Below are 21,140 nucleotides of genomic sequence, written 5' to 3'. Positions count from 1 at the left end.
AGAGTCATCGACGTCACTGAGTACGACATTTTCATCTAGAAATTTAATTATAAAGTTTTCCTCCATTTAAAGTAACACATATATAAATAAACGCAAAATAGTTAATAAAATAGTCAGCAATAGTTAAAAGAAAAGTAATAAACCCTAACTCTCACTGACTCAGATTCGGGATTTCTTTCGTTTTCTTAGACACCCACTCGCGCACAATCAGCTTATCATATGATATGTATGCAAATTTTCCCCGCTGCGGCTAAATTTTCATTTTTTCTCCAAGATATTTTCTTATTAAGTTCGTTTGGAAGCAAAATTCTTCGTTTATGTAGATATTTTCACCCTTTAATTTAGAAGAATTTTTTTAAATTTCTACCTTATGTTTGTAGTCTAACAGCTTAACAATGATTGTGCGTGGTGTTTTTGCATCTCGGCGTCCACTTCGATGCGCTAGTTTAATTCTCACATTTTCTACTCCTAGAGTCCCTTTAAAAAGTTTAATCACTTTTATTTCACTTTCAGACCATGTTTCATTTTCATTTTCTTTGATGCCATCAATCCTAAGGTTATTTCTTTGCGACCGATCCTCAATTTCTCTAAGTTTTTTTTTTAAGTCAATAAACTCATCGCTTTTATGTGCTTCGGTTTTACAAAATCCTTTTCTTTCTATAGAATATTATTTTTCGATGAGTTCCTCGTGAAAATTTAAACTTTCCTTTATATCAAATACATTCTTTTCCAATCGTTTAATTTTTCCATGCTGTCGTTAATGTTTGTTTCAGTTTTTTGTTGTCGGTTGCTCGTTATTTTTGCGTTCGCACTGATGAGTTTAAGAAGTTTGTATTATAAAAAAAAAAAAAAAATTTCTTCGATCAATAAAAACACGTCTGTTCAAAAGTAAATGCGGAAGAGTTTTACAATCGGCCGACTGTGCCTATCGTGCCGATCTTGTTCCAGACTAAAACCATGTTTGTAATTGAAAAAAATTGAGTTTGCGCATGCGTTATTTTTATAAAGAATTTTAAAATAAAATCTTAAAGAGTTAGTAAAGAATTAAAAAATAAATTCAGGGTGACCAGAAAAAACGGAGACAAACATTTTTAATCATTTTTTATTAAACCAACAAAGATTAAGTAAAACAACAACAACATGGACCTTCCGCAATAATATACTCAGTCGATTTCGAAGTGGCCTCCTCCTGCGGTGATACATAAGCCCAAACGCGTCTTGAAATTTTCAGCGATGGGCCGCAGGTCTTCAGGCGACAATTGATCCCATTCCCGGCGCAGCAATTTCTTCAGCAACTCCAAACTTATTTGGCGTGTAGCACAGGCCCTGGCCTCCGAAATTGACCACACGCTGTAATTCATCGGGTTGAGATCCGGCGAGTAGGACGGCCATTCCAAAGACGCAATGAAGTCCGGGAAATGGGTCCGACACCAGTATTGAGTCGTTTTTGCCTTGTGAGCAGGGAAGAGTCCTGTTGGAACGTCCCATTCACATCGCCGAAGTGCTATTGGGCCCACGGAAGTACCACAGTCTCCAGAATGTCGCGTCGGTAGACTTCTTGGTTGATTTGGACTCCTTGATCCACGAAAACGAGGAGGGGGTCATACCGCTAGCGCAGATTCCACCCCAGACCATGACGGACTGCGGATTTTGGCGGTGTTCAACAATGGTCGACGTGCCGGGAGCCTCAGCGGACCAGCTCCTGTCGTTTTGGTGTTGAGTTTGGCGACATCTCTGGAGCTGCACATGTTTGTTTTCATCGGTGAGCAATTAAACTTTTTGGAGCTTGTAAGGCTTGAGTTTGAGCTCCCTTTTTGCCATTTGTCGCACCGATTCACGTTTCATTCCGTTTTCACGGAGTGAAACGTGAATTTCGTGAAACCGGAATGAAATTCGAGGGTCTCCATGCAATTTTTCGCATGGAGATCCTCGAATTTTGCTTGACTCGCTTCCTGATAATCTGGCAGTTGGCGGACGTGTTGACAGTGCGTCTTCTATCATTTGCTGAACAGTGACCATCGTGGCCGAGCTCTTTGAAACGATTGACGGCCTTGGACACAGTTTGCTTAGGCACATTAAGCAAGCGAACAATATCGCATTGACGCATTCCTTTACGAAACAACTCCAAAATCGCACTACGTTTATTTGACATTCTAAAAATATAGTATATTTTTGAGAAATCAAACTAAGAAAATATATATACTAAACATAAAAACATGGAGAATCCGAAAACCAATCAAATTAATCGGATATTACAAAAAACTTTATTATCAGGACATATTAATTTTTGTCTCCGTTTTTTCTGGTCACCCTGTAATGATAAAAATCTTCAACTTTTTAACAAATGTCAGTTTCCTTATTACTTTAATTGATTTCTACTTGTTATAATTTTATTGGAATTCATTAACGAATGATAATCTTTTATAGCAAAACGAATTGTATCGGCATGTATATTTGATTTTATTTTAAAAGTAAGTAAATGTTTTTGAAGTTTCCAAATTATTTATACTTTGTTTATATTATTATAGTATATTATATTATTTATTTTATATAAAATAAACAATAAAATATCTCTCTCTCTCTCTCTCTCTCTCTCTCTCTCTCTCTCTCTCTCTCTCTCTCTCTCTTATATATATATATATATATATATATATATATATATATATATATATATATATATATATATATATATATATATATATATATATATATATAATATATATATATATATAATATATATAATATATATAATATATATACTGTCAACTTATGACAAAATATTACATAATATCATAATATTTGATTTTATTTTAAAAGTATTATTTCTAAAATAAAAACTTACTTTAAGTAAGTAAATGCTTTTTGAGGATCTCCAATCGTTTATACTTTGTATTATAAAGCATATTTGGGATCCTCAAAAAGCATTAATTACTTTTAAAATAAAATATTATGATATTATGTAATATATTGTCATAAGTTATACTATATTGTATAGACTATACTATCATAGGTTATACTATTTAATAATGAATACTGTCTTGCTCAAAGTGGTGACTTTTTAATATAAATATAAGGAATATTTTAATACACTTTTTATTTTTTTTATTAGACTGTCTGCCCCAACCAAACCCTTAGTCGATGTTGCGGCACTTTGTATAAAATAAAAGAAAACAACAACAAAAAACTCATCACGTGTATGTGCAACTCATCACGTGCACTTAATGAGTTTTCTTTTATTTTTTGTACTACTTATTTTTTTTATTTTTTTATTTTTTTTTATTTTTGTAATTCCTTATTTATTCCTTTATTCCTTATAATATGTAAAAATATGCATTACTTAATTAACGTAGAAGAGGTAAATCTATTACTTTCTTATTTAATCTTATTACTAACTTTTATAGTTTGTTTTACAACTACTTTACTTTTAGCTATTTTGGTTTCAATTTTTTACTTATTTTACGATTTCTTCACTTTTGGCTAGTTTGGGGTGACTTGCTAAATCTATCAGCTTGACAGGCAAAAAAATATGGATATCGAAAAGTACCAAATGTTAGTTCTTGCAAGCCTCAAATTGAAATGATGGTAGAAGTTTAACCGATAGCTAACCTAAAAGTTTTATATATATTGTATTGCAAGGCAATTTTATTGAAATAAAAATATTTGGTAATATAAGACTTATTGCTAAAATGACTGTATATTTATAGTTTAAAATATACCACATTCCTTTTTATATCACACATGCGACTTTTTTAGGGAGACAAACATCACCCCGCTTCGCCTTTTCCTTCTTGACTTGTTTTACTTTAAAATCTTTAAGTTAAAATCTAAGTTAATTATAAGCTAATATTTGTCTACTAAAAGTCTCTGAGTTAAAATCTCGCGTTCATTAAAGTATTGGTTATTTATAAAAATAGCAATAAACGTTAAAAACAAACAAAATCAACCAAAAGTAGCATAAAAAAGGCAATGGCAAAGCATCGGCTAAACGCAGTTCGAAAAACGGCTGCCATGCATGGACCATGCCGTTAATGGTGAGCAAGACTTGGATTGGATTATGCTTGTCGGTCGATGGTGGGCCAGTAATGACGTCAATGGTGGGCCATGCATAGGCCAAGCTGCATGGCGAGTTTGCTGGGTAATGTTTTGTTCATATGTGGAACTGTACAATTTTATAACACACCTTTGAATAATAATTCAACATTTAAGTTAGAGAATTACTAGCAACTAATTAGATATGGTTTGAAAGTATCAAGCTATTTATTTTCAACCCATTATTACTTATTTTCTTTTTTACAATTCATTATTATGAGTTGTAAATAAGAAATATTGGTTTGAAAATAAACAGTTTCAAAATGTCTAAAATGATATGTTTATTATTTTAATTATAATAGCTTTATAAAGGCATTGTAAATTTAAAAAAAATACACATATTTAATGTTATTGAGATTTACAAAAACTAAATGTTTTTTTTTTTATCTTTAGCACTGGGAGCTCTCTTTAGATGTCTAAAAAACGTTTTCTGTACATTACCGTGCCCACTGAGCATGCGCATTTACTACTTAATCAGTTAATCAATGGAAAAAGAACCGGTAAATAAAGATCTCTTTAAATAAAGAACAAAAAGAAAATTTATTTATGTATCTTTTAAAGGCAAAGCTCTTCAATTGTAATTGAGTTTAAATAAAAATAAGTAATAGTTAAAAGTAAAGACTAATAATTAATAATAATTAAAACTTAATGATTTTGTGAACGGTCTAAAACAAAGAAAAAATTTTTTTATTTAAAATACATTACATTACAATCTATTGCAATTTTTAATGAAAATGGAAAATTATGAAACAAAAGAGAGAAATTGTTGGAAAAGTACAATTTCAAAATTTATATAAAATAGGGGTACACACAATCAATGTGTGATATACACACAAACACTTTGCGAATAGGATTTATCTTAAATTGTAAATACAACAATATAAAGTTATAATTGTAACAATAATATAATGGTTACGTATAATATTATATATAATATTTAATTACATTACAATTACAATGATATTTATAATAACTAATATTATTTTATATCATTTATATTATAATATTTGTAATATAATAAATGTATTGTATTTTCTCATTATACTATTGTTATAATTATAAAATTAGAAAACTTTAATAAATAACAAGTTTCATATTATCGAGAAAGTATACTTTATAAAGTATACTTTATCGTATAAGTGACTTGTTGTGTTTGTCAAGTTTATAAAGTATACTTTATCGTATAAGTTTCATATTATAGAGAAAGTGTACTTTATAAAGTATACTTTATCGTATAAGTGACTTGTTGTGTTTGTCAAGTTTATAAAGTATGCTTTATAAAATATGCTTTATCGTATAAGTGGCTTGTTGTGTTGCTTTGTGAACGATGCAAATGTATACTACTCTGATCATTCACTTACATACAACTTTCACTGTTGGAACCATTTAGCTTCTGTATCAAAAACATAAGGTTGTTTAGGTCGTGTTGCAGGATATCTTTTTGTATAAAAAGGTTAACAAGAGGGATTTTACAAATAGCTTTTTATGTTTTTGAACGACTTACGGAAATAAACATCATGTTTGGTATTTATTAAGTGCAAGATCTTAAGACAAAGATACTGTTTATATCTTATGATGAATTACAATTGAAGACTATAAGAATACTATTAACCTGCAATTAGGTGTAGCATAGAAATAGAAAAAAATGATGCAATCATTTTTATCAAATTTAAAAAACATTTTCAAGAGTTTTTCATTGCACAATTGTGAATTATTTTTAGATATAAATGTTTATTTATTGATAGTATTCCTGGTTGTACTTTTACTTATTTGCTTTGCCCAACTTCATGTCTTAAAATAAATTTTTTTTATATGAATTACTTGTCACGCTTCAATCTCTATGTAAAGCTTCCAAATTTTTAATAAAAATTATATTGGTATTTTTCTAAGCAAATTTCATTTTTTTAAAAGCGCAAATTCTTTATAGAACCTTTATTAAGCATATTAAAAATGGCAATAAGAGATTGCAATCAAGTTTAAGCGCAACTTTTAGTCAAATCTAGACTGTATATTTACGCTTTTTTTGTTTTTTTATGACATCTGATAACATCAGGGTCAAAAACATTTGGTATTTTTGAGCGAGATTAAGCAGCCGTGGCGTTATGATTAGAGTTCTGGCACAGATTCAAGGTCCTATTTCGCGTCCGGCCAAATAAGCAATTTTGACCAGAAAGGAGGCGTGAACTTTCTGGTTAAATAAATTTCCACGGTGCTCTATGATAAGATAAGTCTTATTAGAGTACCTTTATATCTACAGAAAAAAAAAAAATTTTTTAACTTTATAGATAATTAATACTGTCTAATGAATGTTTAGAAGTGATAATAATGTCAAAATTACCACTCTCTTAATATTTGCATGTGTTCTTAAATCTTTTTTTTTAGTCAAGGCCATCCGATTGAACCCTAGATTAGTTTCTCAGAATCACAGGGTCAAAAAAAGTTTCTCGGGAACCATAAAAATTATGTAAAAAGAATAAGAAAACTCGCAAAAGTTCATTATTGAGAACCACTCGTAAGAAGTTCATCATTTAGAACCACTCGTAAATCAAAAATCTCTTAAAAATCCAATAAATAAAATAATAAAGCAATTATTAAATTTTAAAAAGTAAATAAATTTATCAAGAAAATAATTTCAATAAGCTTATTTTGGAATGAGAACACGGCAATATTCCGTTTAATATACTAATTAGTAATATACTAATTTTAAAACAAAGACGATCTCAAAGTATTTACTTAAGTAAATACTTTGAGATTGTCTTTGTTTTATCATACAGTCTAATTAAGTCTGTGTACAATCGTACGACCTTAAAAAATGTTTATAAAATATTATATTCCTTATTTTAAAAAAAAAGTAAATTAGAAATTAGAATAAGATGGCTAACAAAATTGATATTAAGATCAACGCCGTAAATGGCCTATCAAAAGTCGTAGCCAAAAAAAATTTTATCCTACCGAAAGTCTGTTTTATTGGCTAAGAATATCAAATGTCAAAAAATTTCACTAACCAATTAAACGCGCTTTTGGAAGAATTATTAATTTTAATTGTAAAAGCAAGTAACTTCAGCCAGCAATGTAATTTTAGCCATTTTTGAATATTTTAGTTGAACAACTTTTAAATAGAGAAGTACAACTATGCAATTTTAGTTTTATACTTCGAGTCGGAAATCACGTGATCATGCGTAGTTTTAATAGTACGAATGGTTACCACCTTGGATGAGGTAAAACAAATGATTAGTTGAGTTAATAAAGTCATTTCAAATAATAGAAACTTGATATGAATCAAGACTTAAAAATTGGTATGACGATCATTATGCTTCTATTGAAGATAAAGAAGTTCCAGTTTACGTTTATTGGTATTGCCAAGCAATATTTGCGTAGTTTAAATAATGGAGAAAGAAAAACTGTAATCTAGTTAGACTACGTTTGTATAAAACACTTTTATGTTTATACAATATTTATATACTTTTAACAATTTTATTTCAAAAGAATTTGAATCAGTATTTTCAACTAAGGTTTTCATGATCATAGTTATTTAAAAAGTTTGTACTATCCCAGTGGGCACAGGACGTAAAAAAGACGTCTTTAAAACGTCTTATATTATAGTACAAAGACTTTAAGTATCTGTTGGTCATAAAAATAAAAAGAATAATTATAATTTCTCTTTTTATTTGAGTTCAATCAATAAAAACTAAAGTTCTTTACAAGTCATATTCTTGTTACACAATATTTTTATAGATATTTAAGTTAAATTCAACAAAACAAAAAAAAAGCAGAGTATAAACTACTTTTTATATATATTTTGATTTAATTATTCATTATGTATTTTATAATTAAATCAATATATATTTAAAACAGTTTATAAAAAGCTTTTTATCGAACTTGACTTAGTTCTATCGTAATTGCAAAGCTATCTCGAGCAGTACACTTCCTTTTGCCAACGTAAAAACAACGTCGGGATCATAGGGTCGACGCTGCATCAATATCGGCCGATTGTGTTGCGCTGCTTGGGATCATTTTTCATAAACAGGTCTCTTAGAATCTCCTTCTAAAATATAACAAATGGGTTCATGTCGATTTTGTCATGTAATACAGCAAACCATAACTTTCTTTAGTTTTTACTTTGAATTATGTATTTTTTGTGATCCGCCTCAACTATGACTATTAGACAATACAAGTTAATAAAAAAAATATAAACAATAATAGTCCAAAAACAAATCTTTTTTTTTAAATAAGTTACATGGAGTTCTGGCTCAGAATAAAGATGTTCGAGGTTCCATGACGTCTCCACCCAGATAATCGACATTGGTAAGGAAGGAGACGTGAACTTCCTGATTCAATGCAGTAAATCCTTTTTATACGGTATGATCTAATTTCGAATGTTTTTTAACTTTTAATACTTCAAGGTATTTTTTTATTATTCTAATAAATTTTAAGTTAATAAAATGATTTCTAAAAGATTTTAAAACGAAGCAATTAACAACTACATTAGAAATTGTGGAGAGTTTTGTTATTAATGCTGTAAATGTGGCCAAACTCGGTGAAATTTGAACTTGTAATAATGTCAAAGCACCAATAATTGCGTATGTTGTCCAAAAAAAAAAATATGCTATTGCTGATAAATAACATATTTTCAAATATTCCCTTTCTAATATACTTTTTTTGAAATTTTGACGTAACTTACAAGACTGTCGGCGATAAATTGTCTTTGTGCTAAAATACAACGTTAATGCAATGACTATTCCTGGTAAAATATTGCAGCAAATATAAATAGCTAAAATATATGAAAATGAATTTGATTTCGTTAATTTCCAATCTAACGAACATCGCTTCTTATCAAGATCTAAATCATATTTTGACCAACCAATTAAAGGAAGTGTTGCCCAAACAAACCCGTACGCATAACATGCTAAAATTAGCGTTACTTTAAACCGAATTATTTTATGATACTTTAAATAAAGCATCGGGTATTTTACGGCCACAGTTCTGATAAATGAAAGTACTGCCAAATGTGTGATATTAGTTATTGCAAATCCTAAAACAGCAAAACTGCTTGAAATGCATAACGGAGTTCTCTCTAACAAAGTTTCGTTGGATATTACTAATTGAGGTATTATTCCAACTGTCGATTCAAGTAAGTTTGTAATAGAAATGCTTACAATAAAGAAATGGGTTAGTTCTTTTTTCTTTACTTTTAATAAATAAATATAAAAGACTGTGATGTTTAACGCTAATGATGTCACAAGAACTGCGGAAAGATATACCCTTGAAACTATTTTCTCAACATTCATTTTTCTGTTGTTGTAACCTAAAACAAATTATATATTTAAAATACGCGGTGCCCTTTAACAAGACCGCTAGGTTTGCTTAGAGCACCTTAACAAAAAAATAAAAAAAACAAAAAATAAATTATTTTAAAGAATTATTTTAAAAATTTTAAAGGTCTTACCTATTTAATATATGTAAATTAAGACATCATTTTCTTCATTATAAAAAATAATTCTTTTTAAGTATTATTTTCGAAATTTTCATTAGTAAAAGAAATTTACAGCTCTTCTTTATGGGATGCATCTGAACTATTTGAAGAGCTGATTTCTAAGGTCAATTAATTCTTTAGCTAATATGGTTTTCCATCTGTTAGAATCTTTTTATAATGTTTAAACAAAGATTGCCATTCATTTGTTTATTTATAATTACCGATATCATAAATAATTCCCGCATTCGAAGAGATATTTCAGGTTTTAGCACCTTAACTTTTTCAAATCGGTATCATTTACGTAAGCGCTTCAATGCTCGGCAAGATTAAATAATGAAATCGATAGATGGTAAATAAAACGAAAAAAGATGGATTAATCAATAGCAATAATTGGAAATACAGCCGCATTCCAGCAGATGGAGAAATCTCCCTAAAATAAAAAAAATAAAAAATCTAATTGAAGTATAAGTAAATCACAGCAATGTGTTATATTCGAACGGTTTACGTTTAAAAAAGGCTCCAATATTAGAGAGCCGAAACATTATTTTTAGTATTGAAAACTTGAAAATAAAGGATAGGTTTTTCAAAGTTGACGTTTTAATTATTTACTTTTAAAGTTTAAAATATGGTTCCTGATGTTAAATGAGTTGATTTTTTTCCAGAAGCATATAAGTAAATATATTTTCACAGCTTTTCAACTTAACAACTTTTTAAAAAAGCGTCAAAATAAAATAAAATGATTTTTATCAGTAAAAGGTTTATTTAAAAAAAACCTTGATAATAAACAAAGTTGGGTAAATATAGGTTAAAAATTTATAGTAATATTGAATAAATATTGCAAACAATTTAGCGCTAATGTAAAATATTCACATTTTGATCTTGGAGGCTTTTATTAAATAAAATTTCAACTGCAACGTTTGTAACATTACCAATATATCCTCAGTAGTGTTATTCATATGATAGCAATATTGAAGAAAATATTGACCAAACTTATCAAAATAGAAACATTTTATATCGACAAAAAATTGTGTTTATCAATTTATATTAAATCGTAAGTTACTAAAAAAATAGTCAAATAATTATTACTTCCACGGCGGTTATTTTTGATAAATTTTCTTCCATTTGCTGCGTTACGAAGTTCTAAAAAATCATTCAGTTAAAAATTACGGACGTAACAGAAACTTATTTACTATATTTATTTTAAAAATCATAGAAAAGTAATACCAAATTTTTAACAACGCATTACTTTGTTTCTTCTATTTGCTAAAAAGTTTTTAAAAAAGATTATAAAAAGTCATTTTCTTTCGAAAAATTGATGTTCGCACACTCCCTGTTTAACTGTATAAACACATATCTAATTGGTTTGTATTAAAGCGAAATCTCATACTAAAATTAATAATATGGAATGGACTAAACACGAAAGTCTGGTTGAGGGTTGAATTGCATTGGAGGAAAAACTCAAATACGAATATTTTTTTATAATACATAATATATATAAGTGCTATATGAATGAAACGAACAAAAAACTATATACATAAAAATTAAAACAATTATATTAGATTACAGTGACGGATCAAGCAATTTTTGTTGTTTGAGATAGCTTACCTCCAGATATGGAGCAAGCTCCAAATATTTATTATGTGTATATACTTATGTTAAATAATGATGCTTTGCAAAAAATTGCGATGATTGGAGGCTTGGAACAAAAACGCCTATATATTTCATACCCCAACCCACCCCCTCCACCCCAAACGTGAGGGGTTACAAGTTGATAAAATATTTTTTGTACTATTCTCAACTAGACTTATATTCATCGATAAATTATAAGTTTCATAGTATTATCTCTAAGCGTTCAAAAATTATGACCGTATAATATTTGTAACCCCCTCAAATTGAGGGGTTGAATCAAGTTAAAATCAGTTGTAGTGTTATTTTACCGTTTAGTTCTTTTATATTGCTTTCGATCAATTAGTAATTTTAGTTTTTCATGTTGAGTGTTTAAAACATTTAATCCACTTTCAATCTCTGCTTGTTCAGATAAGGGAGCATCTATACTTTGTTAAACAATTTTTTTTTCTTTTGCTTCTATCTAAATATCATCATTCAACTAATATATCTGTGATACTTTAAAAAAAAAAGAAACTCCAAAATACTAAAAAATATAACAGTAAAATAGTGTTCCAAGTGAGCACAAGATGTGCTTAACACATCTAAAAACGTATTAACGTGTTTTAATACATATTTTAAACATGTAAAATACGTTTTTTGCTTGCTTTCAAAAATGCTTACTTCTGTGCTTTAATCAAATAACATTGAAAATTAATAAAAGTAATTTTGATGCACATTTGAAATAAATTTTCATTCATTCACACGCATAGAAATATTGTATATAAGCTAATTGCTAATTGCTAATTATCTATGAGAGATAAACAGTTTGATAAGAAAAAACCAATATAATTTCCTCTGCAAGGAAATCACTAACCTTTAGTTACATTAAGTTGAGAAAAAACTTTAATGTTTTGTTACAACTACGTGTCAGATAGTTTGACCTACAAAAATCTCGACCTACTAAGTTGTTCTATAAAAAGAACATCTGCTAAAAAGTGGAACTAATTTTCAGATAACCTACTGAGCACGGTCGTTTACGAACGTTAAGTTTAGATGAACGAGAAGTTTTTAGAAATTTCAGAGATTTTAAAATGGCTGCAGTTCTTAGCTACATAATCTTTTTTATATAGCAACTGTTATTTTTAGTTTATTTTTGTAAAAATTAATGTTGCAACCATATTACTGATCTAAATCAATAAACAAATGTCTTTTTTGTATTAGTAAATAAATAAATACGCTAAATAATTTTTTCAAACATTTTAATAACGTTTTTAGAAGCAGAAGAATAAAAAAACGTTTGTATTTTGGCTAAAACCTATATTTGTAACATTAAGTGATTTGTTTATTTTTTTGAAATAAATTTTTATTTCAAAAAAATAAAAAAATTGCTGATTGGTTGTATATACCGCCCACCAAAAATGATGGAGAAAACTGCTAAAATAATTAACAATTGTATAACTTTAGCTAAAAAATCTATTGATAGTAACCGTTTTTTAGGACTTATACTCAAAGACGATTTTAATTATCCTAACATAGTTTGAAATGATAAAGATTCAACAAACTTCAAAGGACCAAACAAACCAATTGAAACAAATTTTATTGACACACTCAATAATTCGTTTTTGTATCAATCCATACACTCACCAACATTTATACTTAAGAAAGATAAATGCATTAACACATTGTATCTTGTTATAACAGACTCTCTAGACAAAATAAGCAAAAAAGCCTTTGATCCGCCTCTTACATGTGCAACACTAGGTCACTTACGGCTCAAATCGATTCTCATCATTGAAAAATCAAATTACACAACCCCATTTATTTTCTCAAAATTATGTTATAAAAAAGCTAACTATGCAAAACTAAATGAAGCATTTAATAGTCTTGATTGCAATAAAATCTGTATCCGTAATAAAAATTATAGTCTCTAATATTTTTAGCTATTTAATTAAACTATTAATATTATACAAATGATGAGTTTAACTTATCTTCATGTCTTATTTCATGCCCTTTTAGACTACCTGTCTTGAATACAGAAAAATGTTGAATTAACAAAAGCTTTTAATCCTGTTTGTTTTTAATGTTTTAAACTTATACCTGCGGGTATTAATTTTGTAGTTATAAGGCTGTTCAAGTAATGTGACACTATTTTTGCCCTTTTTAGATTTCTCCCTCCCCATAAGACATTTTGTAATATTTTTATCAACCCCCCCCCCGCCCCTTCCTCTTATGTGATGTGACATTTGTAAACAAAATATATCTGAGTTTTTGCTAAAGGTTTACTAAATAATAAGAATTGAAATTGAATTTAAACTCAATTTCAATTCTTTTACAAATTTTAAATTCAATTATATCACAAAAAAAATAGCCCTTTCTATTAGCCTTGACGTACACATTATGAAGACCTTAATAAGGCGTACGTCAAGGGCGGATACAGAGGATTGAGAAGTTATTCTTTCAAAGAACCTTAAGAAACGTTGGAAGTCATAAAATTAACGTGCAATTGGGAACGGGTGTGCGAAACCAGTGGTTTTGCTGCCTACATATTTTATGGACACCCAAAAGAAGAAGTTGTATTAGTGGCGGATTTAGTATAGTACCCCTTAGAAAACAAGTAGGAAAATGTATAAACATTAACTGAGAGTTTTAACAGTGTTTAGTCGTGATAATGGTGAATCAAATATCCTAAGTAAAATATTTCATTTCTAAAAACTACTACCTAAGTTAGGAACTTAAGATCTGCAAAAACCCCGAAAGTTGAGGTAATTATGGGTCGTCCATAAAGTATGTACGCTTCTTTTTTCGACCTCCCCCACCCCCTCCCACATTTTACCATACGCTTTTTTGAGTATCCTATACCTCCCTAAAAGTACATACGCTTTTAGCGTACACGTCACACACATACGTCTATTAAACGTCAAAACAATGTTTCGACAAAACGTTCTGATTTGGTCTATTATCCGTTTAGAATGAAATCCAGATTAACGTTTAGAACAAACATTTATAGAACGTCTATATTCAAACGTATTTTCGACGTCTATTATAGAATTATTATACGTATATAAAGCGTTTAGATTGTGTCTAATTTACGTTTAAATCTAGTCTAATTAACGAATATGAAGCGATTAGATTTAGTCTAAGTAAATGTATATTAAACTTTTAGATCCTTGTCTAATAGTTTCTTTGATTTAGTTAACGTAATTTTAATTTATTTAATTTTTAAAACTGATATAAATTAAATTACGTTATAACTTTTTAAGGTGGTACACCAGGAAGAAAAATGACAAAAAAAAAATTTTTTTGATTTTTTTTTTTTTTTAATTTTATGAAAGATTGACCCTTTAAGTTGACTTTTAAAAAAAATTTCAACACACTTGTTTAAATAAATAGCTTAAATTTGACCTACTTGAGCCCCACTATCATATAAAACTCTCTAGCAACCTCATAGCAACAAGTTTTTAACTTGTTTTGGAAGTGATTTTGGATTTGTTTTTTCAATAGCAATTTTGAGATGAAAGCATAAAGTCATCAAGAAAGAATTGCTCTTGTTTTCCCGGTCTAAACTGCATTGATAGATGTCACAAACCTTATTAAACAGAGCACAAACATTCTTGCTGCTTATTTGATTTTTTTTTGTTAAGATGTCAAGTAAAAAAAATTTATCTAGAAAAGTAAAAAGAAAATGGAATGGATGTCATCCTAGTAAAAATTATTCTACTGTTCAGCCTTTAATATCTCCATCTTCATCAGTTGTTTCAACTAGTCTCAGTGCTAAGAAAATAGTTACTGACAATAGTATTGAAAGTTTTGATGATAAACAAATTGATAACTATTTCGTTTTGATTAATTTTACCATATTAAAAAGTTTGATTTCAAAAACAGTTTGTCAGTGCTGTTATTCTCCTCTTTTAATTGATGATAAATTAAGTCACAGAATGGGTTTTTCTCATTTACTAAATATGAACTGCTCAGCTTGTGGCTGGTCTACATGTACTTACACTTCACTAAGAGTTTTATCAAAAAATAAACCAGAAAAAAGTAAAAAAAAAACTTTTGAAGTAAATATGCGTGCAGTTATTGGTTTTCGAGAAATTGGTTGTGGATTTAGTTCTATGAAATTGTTTTCTCGATGCATGAACTTAAATTGTTTGACACTGAATGGGTTTCAAATAGTTAGCCAAGATGTTATGACAGCTTACAAAGAAGTTGCAAATAATAGTATGAAAATAGCTGCTACTGAGCTTCAAAATGGTGATGATACCAATGAACCATCAAAAAAAAGTGTTTCGATTAATGGTTCTTGGCAAAAATGTGGGCACATACCATTGAATGGAGTAGTTACTGCATTATCTGGTGGTAAGTGTATTGATGTAGAAGTTCTCTCAAAACACTGCAAAGGGTGTGAAATGTGGGAAAAGAGAAAACATTCACTAAAGTTTGATTCTTGGAAAGTAGGACATGATTGTTCCATTAATCATCATAAATCTTCTGGAGCAATGGAATCTATTAGTGAAGTGAATATTTTCAAGCGATCTGTTTAAAAGAATAATTTGATTTATACAGAATATCTCGGTGATGGAGATACATCATCTTTTAACAATGTTTTATCTGCTGATCCTTATCATGAGTTTAAAGTGATACCAGAAAAACTGGAATGTGTTGGTCACGTCCAAAAAAGGTTGGGTACACGATTACGTAATTTGGGTAAAAAATACAAAGGAATAAAAACACCTATTTCTGGTAAAGGAAAGTTGACAGAAAAACTTATAAATTCAATGAAAGATTCTCAGAAAAACTTATAAAATCAAATTTTTATGGTATGGCTATTAGAGCCAATAAAGGAGATTTATACCAAATGAAAAAAGCAGTTTATGCTATACTCTTTCATTTTACTAGCTTTCCTGATAATGACTATCGACACCAATTTTGCCCTAGAACAACAACAAAAACATGGTGTATGTACTGAAATAGTAGCAAGAAAAATATAACTTCATCTATGTCAATTCCACCATGGATAAAGACTTTAATTCTTCCTATTATCCAAGACCTACAAGCTGATGAGTTACTCAAAAAATGCCTGCATGGCGAAACTCAGAATGGTAATGAAAAATTAAACTCTTTGATATGGTCTTGTGTACCCAAAAACAAGTTTGTAGGGAAAAATGTTCTTGAAATGGGTGTTCATTCAGCAGTGATCCATTACAATGATGGTGCAAATGGTGTCTTAAATGTACTAAAGTATTATGGTTTAATCGGTTCAATAACTTGTAAAAAATCAATTTTAGCAAATATTGCTCGTGTTAAACGAATGAATTTAAAATAGAATAATGAAGGAAAAAGTAGGAGAAAATCTTTAAGATCAAATAAAATGGTTTCCCGTGATGCTGAACAGGATTAGAAAAAAGAATTTTATGTAGCTAGTGATTTTTAGTAGTTTTAACACTTCAAAATGGTCAAAAATTTTCAATTTTTTTAGTAAATTCGTGATAAAAAGAGTAATTTTCAAAAAATTTAAAAATGCATGGGTTAAACGGTATATAATAAGTTGTTTTATAACTGTATTGATTTTTAATCCATAATCTTTTCACTAGATAAAGATATTATGTTTTGAAATACAGCCTTTGTTGTTCTTTTTTCCGCCATTATGCATTTTTAATAAGTTTTAAAATTTATCTTTTTAAATAAAAATAATTATAACACTTTATTAAAACAAGTTTTCATCAAAAAGATACATTTTATATAATATTTCACAGTTTCATTTTTTCCCTGGTGTACCACCTTAACTTTATATAAGTAATAAGAGCTATATAGGTCTTGAAATTTATAAATAAGATATAGTTATAAAAGTAATGAAATTTATAAATAAGATATAGTTATAAAAGTAATGAAATTTATAAATAAGATATAGTTATAAAAAGTCTTATTTTTTATATTTTTTATAACTATTATAATATGTTTATAAACTCTTATACTATACTACTTATACTATACTTTTATTTTATAAAACTATATATAAAGTTATAAACTTATATAAAATGTTTTCATATAGTGGGGATTTTGAGAATAAATGTTTGTGTAATATACTTGTTTATGTTTCGATAATTAAAAAAAATTAAATGATCAAGCTTTTTGCAATACAAATATTATAGTAACAATTTCTATCAAATACTAATTAAATTTAATCTCATCAGCAGAAAATAAAAGTTTTCATTAAAATTAAGTCAAATATTACTAATAAAATTAATAAACTCATAAACAAATATCTTCACAATCGTATCCTGATCGTCTGATTTCGTAACCTGATTTGTAACCGCAAAAAACTAGGGTAAATTAGTTAGCATTTTAAGTGTAGGGTGGGGCAAGATGACCCGTGGAGCAAGAAGTCTTTTTGCTTATGTGGGAGTATCATAGAACAGTAATGTTTTATCCCTCTATAATACTATTCATAAAGTTAAAACAAAATCGTGGAATAAAAAATGTTTGCAATATTGCTGGTTGGTGAGGTTTAAATCGGTTTATTATTTTTTGGAGGATTTTGTTGGTAAGTTGCTTCTAATTTTGAATGTTTATTGGATTGGCAATACTTATGCAATTAAGGTAAGAAATGTGTTGTTTTATAGAGAATTAATCCCACATTAATATATAGTCAAGAAATTTTATAACTTAGCAATAAAATTAATTTTATTTGTATTAAACATAAAAACGTTTACTAATTTAGTTATTGACAATGTTTATATGTTGGTTTATATGTTGATAACTATTATACATATTTATAAATAGCTTTTTAAAATAATTTTATATATTAAGTAAATGTTATAATGTATATGCTAAGTAAAATGAAGCTGTATCACATGCTATTGCTGCAATTCAATACATATTTGTAAAACTTTTGCAAATATGCATCGCATTCAGCTGAATGAAGTTGTATGAATACAGTTGTATTATTACATGCGCATAATACAATTTTTACTAAAAGGAGCTGTGTTTAGCATGCAACATCATATTAATAATTGCAACATTGTTATTGTTAATAATCTTGAGTAATTTTGTATGTACATGTAACTTTAGTAAGTTCTTATTTAACTCAAAGAGAGTTAATTTATAGATGTTATGTAATGTATAAAATAATAATGTATTGAATAATTAATAAATACTGTGTATGTGTTTGTATGTTTATATAATTAAAATTTTAGGGTTTTAATATTTCTTTAGATACATATTTAAATATTACAAATAATGGTGAGAAATTATGTGCGAAAAACACAGAGAGGTGCAACAAATGATTGAATAAAGTCAGCATTAGATGTAATAAAGATGGGCTGCAGTCTAAAGAATGTTGCATCAGAATTTAGTATTAATAAAAAAACATTACATCATCATCGAGATGGAAAAGTAAAAGTAGCTGGTGGTTTGTCTCTGGGTGGAAAATTTCCTGTTTTTAGTAAAGAATTTGAATTAAAGATTGTTACACAAGTTCAGATTATGGAAACAGCATTATTTGGCTTGACAATAATAGATGTGCGTTGCCTAGCATATGATTTTGCTAAACAAATGGGAATCAATAATTCTTTAAATAAAAAGTCAAAAATGGCAGGAGTAAATTGGCTGCAAGGATTCATGTCTTGCAATCCACAACTTTGTATTCGAACTCCACAAGCCATCAGTATAAGCAGAGCCATTGGCTTCAATAGACCAAAAGTAAACCAATTTTTTTCAGTATACAAGTCATTATTTGAGGAACATAAGTTTTCAGCCAAACAGCTCTGGAATATGGATGAAACTGGAATCACAAATGTCCATAAGCCAGAAAAAATAATTGCAACGAAAGAAAAAGCTGCACTTAATAAGGTGATCAAGCAAAAAATGAAATCAATAAATTTAAAGACAAAAAAGGTGAAAAAGCTTGAGAAGCAGAAAGCAGAAAGACCTAATGGCATAAAGAAACAAATGAAAAGGAAGAAAGATATGGTTTCTGCCTCTGAAAGTTTTATCACTGATACAACTCTATGCATCATATGCTCTTGTCCATACAATGTGCCACCATTTGATGATTGAACACAATGTAGTAAATGTACATCTTGGTACCACTTTTCATGTGGTCCAGATGATTCAGACTTATGCTACTACTGTGAATCATAATCATGTATATGTTATTTGAACATTTATGTCAGTGATATAAATTAAAAAATGTTATTTATCTTCAAGACAATTGCATAGAACAATTGCAGTGTTTATATTTCAGTTATTTTAATAAAATGTTTTTATAAAGAACTATTAATAGCTTTAATTTTAACTGTTATTTTTAACAACTGTTTTAAAGGTTTGGGGCAAGATGCACTTCTTGGAGCATCTTGCCCCACGGCTGGGGCAAGATGTCACCTTGCACAATTGTTAGTTTTTTTAACTTTAAAGTTTATCACCAGTAATAAATAAGTTATTTTATCTTACCAATGTCTTCTCTTATAAGTAAACTTTGATATTAAAAAGAAAAAATTACTAGAAAATGTAAAAGTATTTGTTATATACGCTAAAGTTTGTTAAGGGGGACATCTTGCCCCACCCTACCCTACATTCATAAATCAAAATTGGATTTAAACAAAAGAACTTTACATATATATGGAGGATTTTCTGAATGGAAGTTTCCGAAATTTCTGTACCTAATTTTAAATTTTTAATTAAGGAAATTTCCTGTACATCCATGTTTATTTTTGACATTAAAAAATTAGTGACGTTAGGACATAACATATACAGTGCTTTTTTTCAGCTCTGTTCCACTAATTTTCTTTAGCAAATGTAACTAAATTAAGCTAAAATGCATTTAAAATAAAAAAAATAAATATTTAGTAATTAAACCTCTTGATTATTGCAAAGATGAATACCCACTGTTACACAATCGTACTCGCGTTTACAAAATGAATTTAAACTGTTTATAAAACTTACAAAAAAAGTTCTTGCAGCAGGACTTTCATAACGAGAGATCAGCAACTCATATTTTTTAACTGTGTCAATGTCGCCATTAATAATTTCTAAAACATCAGAGTCCATTTATTTGTTGGCATTTAGGAAAGTAGATTGTCGTGATAGGAGTTTTTTAACTTCCATGAATTAAAATGGCGCACCCGACACTCGTTTATTATTTATTTAACAGTCGTTTTGCTTTCAGTTGTTGTAAGGAAGTGAATCTTGAAAACGCATTAAAGTCTAATTTAATTATTTAGTCAATAAAAAATAATTTTTTAATAAGTCTTTTATTTCGTTTTACTTATGCCACTTTAAACCGCGTGACCTAATCTGTTATGTGAGTCTTCTGACCAATGCACAGTGATTTAGAAACACATGAAATTTGGCCAAAATATAGTTTTTTGAGTAGCGAAATTTAAACAATGTTATGAGCTAACTATTTTCTACCGTTTCTTATATTTCTAACGGTATAAAAAAATAAGTACTGAAATAATAGATTTAATTGTTAATTTTTGTTTGAAAATGACCAAAAACAGCACTTTTTTATCGTTAAAATGTTATCAGTATTAAAACTTAATTTTCTCCCTAAATAAAAAAACCTTTCATTTTAATTTTCATTGCATGCAAAGATAATAGATAAGTTTATCTTAATTTATAAAAAAATGTAAATATGTATTGATACATCTTATAAAAAATGCATTTAAAAAATGCAATTTTTATGTTTTTAAACTAGTTTTTATAGTGCTAGGACTTTTTACAATAGACTTCCTTCGCAAAACCATTTCTTTTTTAAAGAGAGTTTGTATCATCCTGTTAAAAACTAAAAAAGTTAGCTGCCCCAACTTGCCCCATTTTGAAATAATGTGCTTTTAAAAAGCTCATTTTCACGTCAGGAAAAACTCTCAAACTCTGAATTGAGAGTTTTTCAAAATAAATAAATATATATATATATATATATATATATATATATATATATATATATATATATATATATATATATATATATATA

The 21,140-nt window shown here is 28.3% G+C and overlaps 1 protein-coding gene across 2 annotated transcripts; it reads right to left on the bottom strand.

The window, feature by feature from the left end:
• Window positions 1-7,948: 7,948 nt before the first annotated feature.
• On the bottom strand, window positions 7,949-20,400 carry LOC105844887 (opsin-3). 2 transcript variants are annotated; one of them, XM_065815500.1, is made up of 4 exons: window positions 20,111-20,400; window positions 10,649-10,702; window positions 9,536-9,992; window positions 7,949-9,394 (listed from the first exon to the last, which is right to left on the bottom strand). In XM_065815500.1, the coding sequence occupies exon 4, from the start codon at window positions 9,375-9,377 to the stop codon at window positions 8,442-8,444; it is 936 nt and encodes a 311-aa protein (XP_065671572.1). In that variant the 5' UTR covers window positions 9,378-9,394; window positions 9,536-9,992; window positions 10,649-10,702; window positions 20,111-20,400; the 3' UTR covers window positions 7,949-8,441. The 2 variants fall into 2 exon arrangements, with proteins under 2 accessions (XP_065671572.1, XP_065671573.1); XM_065815501.1 differs by lacking the exon at window positions 10,649-10,702.
• Window positions 20,401-21,140: the final 740 nt, after the last annotated feature.

This window comes from Hydra vulgaris, chromosome 13, assembly GCF_038396675.1.
Source record: "Hydra vulgaris chromosome 13, alternate assembly HydraT2T_AEP".
In the NCBI taxonomy this organism is placed as follows: Eukaryota; Metazoa; Cnidaria; class Hydrozoa; order Anthoathecata; family Hydridae; genus Hydra; species Hydra vulgaris.
The sequence above is the reverse complement of the archived record's forward strand: the minus strand, read 5'-3'. Positions and strand labels throughout refer to the sequence as shown.